General features: G+C 39.9%; 1 protein-coding gene across 1 annotated transcript; it reads right to left on the reverse strand.

The window, feature by feature from the left end:
• Window positions 1–247: 247 nt before the first annotated feature.
• Window positions 248–987, reverse strand: LOC101652923 (ras-related protein Rab-5A-like). Its single transcript, XM_045290144.1, has one exon. The coding sequence runs from the start codon at window positions 890–892 to the stop codon at window positions 248–250; it is 645 nt and encodes a 214-aa protein (XP_045146079.1). The 5' UTR covers window positions 893–987.
• Window positions 988–10,884: the final 9,897 nt, after the last annotated feature.

Below are 10,884 nucleotides of genomic sequence, written 5' to 3' on the forward strand. Positions count from 1 at the left end.
TCATCTTCCAATGAAACAAGTGTGCACACAGCTCTGACTTTCCCCTTCTATTGCTGCAACTTTACTCAGAGGGGCACATGCATGTTATTAAAAATTAAGTTCAAAACACTTAAAATAATTCTGTGTTAGAAATGACTCTATCATAAGTCTCTTCTTTTTGGAAGTCATGCTGGGCTGGTTAAATGCTCCATTCCATTGTTAACATTTAGGAAGGAGAAGAATATTCCAACTCGTTCAGATTAGAGGTTTAGTTACAACACTGACTCCTTGTTGGCTGTGTGGGTTTAGTAAGGTCTACTCCTCTTCCTCTGGCAGAAGTGGCTCCTGGATTCTGTGGTTCATTCTTTGGCAACTTTTTAGCTATTGCCATAAATATTTCATTTACATTCATTGATGTTTTCACTGATGTTTCCATGAATAATAAACTGTTATCATCTGCATAGGACTGTGCTTCCTGGAAATCTACTGCTCTTTTATTTGCTAGGTCAGCCTTGTTTCCTGATAAAGCTATTACAATGTTAGGACTTGCTTGCCTCTGAAGTTCTTTAACCCAGTTTTTTGCTCTTGCAAAGGATTCCTCATTTGTGATATCATACATGACTATGGCTACTTGTGCTCCTCTGTAGTACATTGGGGCGAGGCTGTGGTATTGCTCTTGACCAGCTGTGTCCCATATTTCAAACTTTACTGTTGTGTCATCGAGACACACAGTTTGGGTTAGGAAAGGAGCCCCAATGGCACTCTCCTGAAATTCACGAAATTGGCCCTTCACAAAAGGAAGCACTAGGCTTGATTTACCAACAGCAGACTCTCCCAGAAGTACTAGTTTGAACGGGCATATTTTATTTCCAGTATTTGGCCCGTTGGGTCTTGTTGCTCCTCGATTAGCCATGTCCAAATTTGATAAAAGTCCCTAATTTCAAACTTTAAAATGAACGTCCAGGATGCAGGGTGCTGATTTTTCGTGTTGGAGGTAGTAACCTGAGAGTGCAGCACGGGGGTCGCTGGGGGTCGCGGGGCGGCCCATCCAAGCAGCAGATCCTTAGGTGGGCCAGAAGGATGAAACCGAGGTTGAGACAGTGGCTTAGGTGGCAGCTCCGCTCCCCTCAGACTGGACCCTGCGGGGCTCTTGCAGCTGGTGCCACCCCGTCGGGCTCTGTCTCTGCCTCTCCCCACTCCGCCTTCTTCCTTCCTTTCTCCTCCTCAGTCACTGCTGGCGGCAATTGGTTCCGACTACTTCTTCCTCTTCCTCTTCCTCCCTCCTCAACCTCCTCCACTTAGGCCGGCCGCTGGCTTCTTCAAAAACCAAAATACAAACACCCAAGTCCAACCAAGCACGGGAACCACTTCTAACGACTGGCACCGGCCCCGCCTGAAAAGGTCCTTTAACAGAAATAGAATTCAGAAAAAAAATGATATTCAGGCACTCTCAACGGATGGAGGAAACCCTAAATAGGAGAGGCCCCAAAGGAAAACATCACAATATAGTGTAGTCAAACTCTCCAATTTCAAGAAAAAGGAGAGAATTCTGAGAGCAGCCAGGGGAAAAGCACAATCACCTACAAAGAAAAACCATTAAGAGTAAGCTCAGATAGCTCAGTAGAAACTGTGCAGGAAAGAAGACAATGGAGGGACATGTATAAAATCCTGAAATTAAAAAAACAACTGCCAACCAAGAATCTTAATCCAGCAAAACTACCCCTCATGAATGAGGGAGAAATAAGAGTATTTCCAAACAGGGAGACATTAAAGGAATTTGTGAAACTAGATCAGCATTACAAAAAAAAAAAAAAAAGCTGGTAGGAACACTATGGACAAAGAATATTAAGAGCAGACAAACTTGAGAGCAACATTCAGGACACCACCACGTAGAAAGAAGCACACTGACACCAGTCCTCAAGACAACACAGAAATAGAGGAAAACAAAGACCCCCCAAAAGCAATAGCAGCAAAATGACAGCAGCAGATGTGGACGTATCAACCATTGCCCCATGGCTACTCCAGTTTCATACACGCCTGCAATGGTTTGCAGTAAATTTCAATAGAAATTCATAACCAGAGGCGGCACAGTATACAGGTCTTGGAGGAAGTTATTTGACTTCTGTTGGTGGGTAACCTAGGGAGGGGAAGCTTGCCTTGGGAGAAATGCTTAACATTATTTATATTGAGTGCACCCCCCCTCCCTCCGGTGGGGGAATCTGCCCTGTATTACGTGCCTAATTTGCATTTCTTTTCCTTGTATGGTGACCCAGGCCTTCTGTTATAGGCTACCTGGATTTTAGATTTGGGATTTTTCAAGATGTGTATCATTTCTCATAGGCCACAATTGAAGGATCTGGTTTGGAAACCCCACTAAATGAACCAGACTTTACTTAAACACACCTGTTAAATATTAAAGAAAATAAAAAACTCCTTTGGACTCACAGCTGAAATGCTGTATAGCTAGAAGAAATAAATGAGAGCTATCCCAAGGTTGTGAATTCTGAAGTTATTGGACTATGGTTCAAATCTCTCACTTTTAAGATTACCCAATAATTGGCAAGTTAATGCTATTTTCATATTTTCTTTGCTTTTTGTGACATGGCTTAGTTCTGCAAATATAGTTTTGCCTTAGTGAATGAACATTATTGAAATTTTTTGCCTGTGTCTAATGCTCATTCTTTTCTTAAGCAGTGCCAGTCACATAAGTTTTCTAATCTGTATAAGTGAAAATTCTATATATTTTATAAATCCTGTATTTAAATATTCATTTTCTTACTAGTATTTTCAATTTTATATATTGGCTAGATTAATGATAGTATTATTAGAATTACCAAATGCCCCATGCAGCTTATAAATTAGTTCTCAAGAAGTTAATTATCCTGCCTCTAAAATGGACCAAGGATATATATAAACCTTAGATATATGAATTGATTTTGAATTTGATACTAGCCCACATGAAGTGATCACTGAAGATATGGGTGCTATAGCAAAGTGTAGTGAAGAAATTAGATGATGCCTGGCTATCAGAAAGAATAACATCTGGGTCTTAAAGCCTTGTCTTAAAACAAGAAGCCATCCAATGGAGGTGTCAGCTAAGCTCATACAGAAGGAGCACACCAACTTGTGTGATTCAAGGGTTGCTAGTAAAAAATTGTAATCAGAAGAGTGAATTGTATCAGAGCTTAAGTTCTGAGCACCCAGTTTGCAGAAATCTATAGATGACACTGAAAGACCAAAATCCATTTGAAAAGTCCCCTCATGGATTAAGCCTCTGTTAAATTCCCTCTTAACTAGAAGTGAATATGCTTGCCCTCAGAAAGATTGTATTGGAAAGAGAACAACCTCCACCCTCCGTGACCAGCCCGGGTAGGGGCAATCTCCCTTAGGGGCTTACCTGGGTGTATACTTAATGAAGATCAGCATACTGGGGTCACATAGTAATGAGTCATGCCTTGAATGCCTCCGGGAAATCTTTCAACCGATGTTGTAAGCACCTCTTCATTAAATTATGCATATGTTCCAATCATGTCCTCAGTCTCCCCCTGGGAGTCCTCCTGGGAACTATGTCTTATTGCTCTACCACCAATAATGTTTATGAGACAATTTTTCCGACCTCACAGATCCGTTTTTTTTTTTTTTTCAAAAGAAAGCCAAAAGTGTTAAATTTATTGAAAAGACAAAACTTAAGTCCTAGAAAGTAGATCAGCATTTTTCAGAGTCCAAAGGGATATGAAATTGTAAGCTATGTATCACAGCAAACATTTGGACACCACTATGACCTTGTGCTAATTGTCTCTCTCACCCACATGATAAGTCTCTGAAGTTGTCCTTCCCTTCCCCTTTTGAGACTGAATAAATGTTCTTTAAAAAAGAAAAGACTCTGGGCCCAAGGCTGTGTCCCTTAGCCACCCTTCAGATCTGGAACTGAACTCACTCCTGTGGTTGCATAATCAACTACTCAAGATCAGGAGTGCAGCTTATGTCCAAGACAAAACTCACAAAGTTGGAAAAGGAGGAGGAATGGAAGGAGGATACAGAAGGAGGAGGTGAGATGAGTGGTAGCACGTTGAAGGGATGACAATGTAAGTTGAGACAAAATATGTAGGACTGGTTGATGTAGTATAATGATCTGTTCTATAAACCTTCACCTAATTAATGATAGAAAGTTTAAAAGAAAAAGACACTGGTTCCTTGTTTGTTTTGTGTGGTGTTATTTAACTGTAGAAAGCTGACAGTTTGAGCTCCCTTCAGACTGGAGAGTTTGTGATTCCCTTCCTGAGAGATTGGCTCTGAAGTAGAGAAAGTATTTTGTCTGAGTTTCTGCCCAGTGCCATGTTGGAGGTCACGCTGACAATACCATGTTTCAAGGGCAGTTCTTCCCTCTTCCAGAAAAACCATATTCACTACACATGGCTGTCTTATGATTGGGGCCTTCAGTAGCTACTTGAGAATGTTTTGATATACATATGTGCATTTGAAAAATTCACTAAAAAGGAGTGGATTGTTTATTTTGTTTTCTCTAAGGTGGTCTTCAAATGACACACATCCAAAAATCTCAATTGCTTGTCTGAAAAACACTATGAAACATGTAGAAGATAGGGTTATGAAAATGGAATTTTATTCTACCTTTGATGGCATCCTCAATTTCGATGATTATATTCCTTATAATTGCCTATATAAATGATATAGTCCTAATGTTCTCAGAAATTAATAAAAGTGGACTCATTCATAAAAACAAAGGCTCTTATGTTTTATGTCAATCTAAAGACAGTCTCTAAAATATCTTAAATAATTTAAGCTAGATTGAGCATAGTATGTATTTTGTAAGGAAAAATGTAAGTTTCCCTAAGGAAGACAAACTGGTTATTCCAGAAAGTGTTGTTATTAGGTGCCTCCAGTTGGTTCTGACTCACAGGGACTCTGTGTAAACAAGACACTCTCTGGTTGTATGCCTTCCTCACATTGTGCTTATGCCTGAGTCCAGCATTGCAGGGACTGTGTCAATCCATCTCGTCAAGGGCTTTCCTCCTTTCCACTTGCCCTATTGCTTTACCGAGCATGATGTCCTTCTCCAGGGACTGGTCTCTCCTGACATGTCCAAAGTACTCCAGATGAAGTCTGCTCATCCTTGCCGCCAAAGAACATTCAGGTTGTATTATTCCAAGACAGATTTGTTTGTTCTTCTGACAGCCATAGTACTTTCAATATTCTTCATCAGCACCGTAATTCAAATTTTTAGTGGTATTTATATATTTCAAAAAGAGATTGACTCAAGACACACCCTCATACTACAGATTGCAACCTGCCTTATTAGCATAACTGCCCCTAATCCTGCTTCATTGACATCAAAGAGGTCAGGATTTACAATACACAGGATAATTACATCAGATCACAAAACAGAAGAAGGTTGCATAATAATGAGAGTCATGGCCCAGACAAGTTAACAAATACTTTGGAAAGCCACAGTTCTATCAATAACAGTATAGTATTATGTTTTATGATTATATGTTATATGTGAAGTTCTTTGAAAATGGAGTTGATTATTATTTTTAAAGATATTTTATCTAAAGTTTCATTAATTGATTTTATTTTGCTATGAATATTTTGCAAAGCATTTTCATCAGGTTAAAAAAAACCCCAACATTTGCATTAAGTTATATAACCATGGCCATTTAAAGTTTTATTGTATAAAGGAAAAAGTTCATGAAGTCTTTTGACCAAAATGAAACAATTGGATTAAACTCAGCTACTGCTGAGTTAAACAAGTCTATTTACTTGCCAGTCACTTTGTTGAACTGTGGGGCCTTGTGTGTCGCTATGCCACTTTTATTTCAAATGCCAGCAGGGTTAGTCATACCAAGTGAACAAGTTTCAGTGAAGCTCTCAGACTAAGAATAGACTACAAACAAATACTCAACTACCCACTTTGGAGGAAGTAATCGCTAAAAATCTTATGTGTAGCATGGAAGCATTGTCAGATACTGAAGACCTACAGAATGGAAGCCAGAGTGTTGTAGGAGGTAGTGCTGGAGGAGGGGCCCCTTGGGTCAGAAGAGACTTGAAATGTGACTGTAGAGTAGACCCTGGTGATGTGAATGGAGTAAAACCAGTGAGAGTGGAGCCTTTGAGATGTCATTTGCTGATGGGTCACAACTCAAGGTAGGAAGAAACAGCAGCAAAAATCTACTAAAAATCAGAAATTGGAATGTACAAAGTTTGAATCTAGGAAAATTGGAAGTCATCAAAAATGAAGTGGAATGCATAAAGATTGATGTCTTAAGGGTGCAAAAGGGAGAATCCATCACAGAGTTGGATGTATAGCCCACCCCCCAGAGGGACGAATAACAGAAATGTGGGTGAAGGGAAACAACAGAAAGTGTAAGACACGAAATTAAAACAATAATATATCATTGATCAAGGATTCAGGGAGGGAGGAAAAAGAGGAGCTTATATCAAGGGCTCAAGTAAAAAGAAAATGTTTTGGAAATATTGGTGGCAATGTATGTACAAGTGTGCTTAATACAATTGAATGATGGATTGTCATAAGATTTGTAAGAGCCCCCCAGTAAAATGATTAATAATAAAAAAAGATTGATATCTTAGGGGTTAGTAAGCTGAAATGGAGTGGTATTGGTTATGTTGAGTCAGAAAATCGTGATTCACTAGGCCAGGAATGACACAATCGAGAGGAATGACATCGCATTCGTTGTCAAAAGGGACATCTCCAGATTTATTTTGAAGTACAGTGCTGTCTGTGGTAGGATAATGTCTATCTACACACAAAGAAATCCAATCAATACAACTATTATTCAAATGTATGTACCAATTACTTAAGCTAGTGGTGAAGAATTGAAGGATTGAAGAATTGATTCTATGTTGTCAATCTGAAATTGATCAAACATACAATCAAGATACATTGATAATTATTGGTGATGGTAATGCAAAAGTTGGAAACAATGAGGAAGAAACAGTACTTAGAAGATTTAGTCTTGGCAATAGAAATGAAGCTGAAGATTGTATGATTTATAAGACCAAGATTGTGTTCATAGTAAATACCATTTTTCAACAACACAAACTCTGACTATACACATTAACTTCTTCAGATGGAATACCAGAAATCAAATTGCCTAAGTCTGTGGGAAGATACAGTGGAGAAGCTCAATGTCAACAGCTAAAATGAGGCCAGGAATTGACTGTGAAACAGACAGCCAATTGTGCCTATGTAAGTTCAGATTGCAACTGAAGAAAATGAAGACAAATCCACGAGAGTCAAAATGGAACTTTGAGTACATCATACCAGAATTTCAAGAATAGATTTGCTGCAGTGAACACTAATGACAGAAGACCCGATGAGCTGTGGGAGGACATCAAGAACATCATTCATGGAGAAAGCAAAAGGTCATCAAAAAATAGGAAGACAAGGAAAGATCAACTTGTGTCAGAAGAGACTCCAATTCTTGATCTTAATTGTAGAGTAGCTAAGGCAAATAAAAAAATGATGACGTCAAAGAGCTGAACAGAAATTGTCAAAGGGCAGCTTGAGAAAGCAAAGTGAAATAGGAAGATGAAATGTGCGCAACCCTAGGACTAGAAAACCCCAAATAAGAACCCGCTCGGCACATCAAACTGAAAAAAGATTCGGTGGAAAGGTCCAAGTCTCAAGTTGCAATCTTCAAAGATTCTATGTGCAAAATATTGAATGATGCGAAACATACAACTTTCCTCTAGTTCCTAAATGCTTCCTTACCCCTCCACCCCCACTCTCATGATCCCAATTCTTCCTTACAAATCTGGCTAGACCAGACGATGTGCACTGGTGCAGATAGGAATTGGAAATGCAGGGAATCCAGGGAGGATGATCCCTTCAGGACCAGTGGTGAGAGTGGTGATACCAGGAGGGTGGAGGGAGGGTGGGGTGGAAAGGGGTGGAAAGATCCTTGTACCAGTTACAAGGATCTACATATAACCTCCTCCCTGGGGGATGGACAACAGAAAAGTGGGTGAAGGGAGATGTCAGACAGTGTAAGATATGACAAAACAATAATTTATAAATTATCAAGGGTTCATGAGAGAGGGGTTAGTGGGGAGGAAGGAGAGCTTCAAGAGAAGATAGTACACACAGAGTCACTGTATCAGAAAGAACTAGTTGAGAGTCCACCACTCCAGGAAGTAGCATATGAGCAAGAACCAGTGATGCTGAAAGAAGAGGTGGAAGTGGCAGTGACAGCATTAGTAAAAAATAAAGCCCCGGGAATTGATGGAATACCAATGAAATGTTTCAGCAAGCTTATGAAGCTCTGGAAGCACTTATTCTTCTATGCTATGAAATTTGGAAGACAGCTATTTCGCCAACTGACTGGAAGAGATCCCAATTTGTACCCATTCCAAAGAAAGGTGGCCCTACAGAATGTTCACACTGTAGAACAATATCATTGCTATCATGTGCCAGTGATATTTTGCTGAAAATTCTACACCAATGGTTGCAAGAGTATTGACAGGGAAGTGCCAGAGGTTCCGGATAGATTCAGAAGAGGACATAAAACAAGGGATATTATTGCTGACATCAGATGGATTGGGACAGAAAGCAAAGCATACCTGAAAGATGCTTACTTATGTTTTATTAACTATAAAAAAGCATTGAACTGGGTCAGTAATAGTAAACTATGGATATCTTTGAGAAAAATGGGAATTCTAGAACACTTCATTGTGCTCATGTAGAACTTGTACAAGGATCAAGGGACATTTGTGCAAATGAAACAAGGGACTACTGCATGGTTTAAAATCAGGAAAGGTATGTGTCCTGGTTGTATCCTATCACTATACTTATTCAATCTGTTGCTGAGCAAATAATCAGAGAAGCTGGATTCTGTAAAGAAGAATTGGGTATGAGGATTAGAGGAATGCTTATTAACAAGCTATGATATACAGATGACACAAACTTGCTTGCTATAAATGAGGACTTTAAGTACTTGCTAATGAAAATCAAGGATTGCAGCCTTCAGTATGGATTACAACTCAATGTAAAGAAGACCCAAATCCTCACAACTGGACCAATAGATTACATCATGGCAAATGGAGAAAAGGTTGAAGTTGTCAAAGATTTCGTCTTGCTTGTATTCACAATCAGTGCTCACGGAAGCAGCAGTCAAGAGATCAAATCTGCATCAGGTAAATCTGCTGTACAAGACCTCTTTAGGATACTGAAAAGCAAGGATGTTACTTTGAGGACTAAGGTGTGCCTGACCCAAGCCATTTTCAGTTGCCTCATATGCTTGTGAAAGTTCACCATTGAACACAGAAGACCAAAGAAGAATCCATGTATTTGAGTTGTGGTGCTGGTGAAGAATAATGCAAGTCCCATGGAATGCTAAAAGGACAAACTAATCTGTCTTGGAAGTATGATTGGAGTGCTTCTTGGAGGCAAGGCAAGGATGGCGAGACTTCATCTTTCATACTTTAGACTTGTTGTCAGGAGAGAACAGTGCCCGGAGAAGGACAACGTGCTTGGTAAAGTAGAAGAGCAGCAAAAGAGAGAAAGGCCATCAAGGAGATGGGTTGACACAGTGACTGCAACAGTGGACTCAGGCACAGGAACAATTGTGAGAAAGGTGCAGGGCCAGGCAAGATTCCATTCTGCTGTGCATTGGGTGGCTATGGCTTGGAACCAACGTGGTGGCACCCGAGCACAACCACCACAACAGTGTCCTCCAAATATCCAATCTGATTTAACAGCTCCTTCCTTTATTTATTTATGCTCATTGTGCCGAGAATAGCTGTACAGAACACTTAGAATCAAATGGAACAGCCAGTGCAACATGAACCAGTTGTGAAAGTCAGGTGCCACCAGCATGTAAGAGTTCTAGTAGGATCCTCAAGTATGTAGGCATTGCTGGATTTTAGTTCTTTTCTTAGAGAACCAGAAGGTTTGATTTCACAAACAGAAACTATCCATTACTGAACATCCTCTATTATATATAAAAAATAGCGTTTGTGTATGAGGGGCTCCCCAAACCCCATGATTAGGGAAAATTGTATTTATAGTCATTTGCTTTTGAAAACTGGTTAAATCAGAGCAGATCATATCCATTCCTTCTGTTTTGTTTTGTTTTTTATCAAATGCTGCCATAACAGAAACACCACAAGGGGCTAGCTTTCACAAGCAGAGTTTGTATCATCACAATTTAGGAGGCTCAAGTTTAAATTCATGGTGCCAGCTCTAGGGGAAAGCTTTTTTGCTCATTTGAGTCAAAGTTGAGGAGGAAAGGTCTAGTCTCCTTTCAGCATCTGTTGGCCCAGCATCCCTGGCAGACCTGCACTTGTCTTGGCCTCATTCTTCCCTTGGATGGAGGAGGGTACTAGTGCGGAGAACTGGGCTGGAAGGACATTCTCCACTTGCTTTATGGTAGTTTCCTGTCTCTCTGCTCAGGCCTGTCTCCTTTTGTCTTGAGCAACAGAAAAGTGTTGCAGTGAAACTCACCTTACGTTTGGATCAAGGCTGTTGCACGATTAAAGGCTTATCATGTTACATCACATCCTGGGGGGATCATTATATAACTACCACATCGTATTATTATTACATAGCTGCCAAACCCCTGACAATCATGACTCAGCCAAGCTGATATAATGTTAGGAAGACACAATCCAATCAACGAGACACTATAATGGACTTGTTATTTATATCACTGAAGCAGGTGTCCTCTGTGGGCCTAAAGGCTATGTTCTTTGTGTGTGTGTCTGTGATACAGTGTGTGTGTGATAAAGGTCATGAAATGCTTCCCTATTTAAGTGAGGCCTGGCCTAAACAATTTCATGCTAAAGAATTGCTGTCTAAAGAATTTCAGGAGACTGCACTCTTAGAATCCTTGGGTTCTCACTGAAATTCCACTTACACAATGGAATTAC

The sequence above is a fragment of the Echinops telfairi genome, unplaced genomic scaffold (assembly GCF_000313985.2).
Source record: "Echinops telfairi isolate 266 unplaced genomic scaffold, ASM31398v2 ScPeMD7_31;HRSCAF=116, whole genome shotgun sequence".
Taxonomy (NCBI): Eukaryota; Metazoa; Chordata; class Mammalia; order Afrosoricida; family Tenrecidae; genus Echinops; species Echinops telfairi.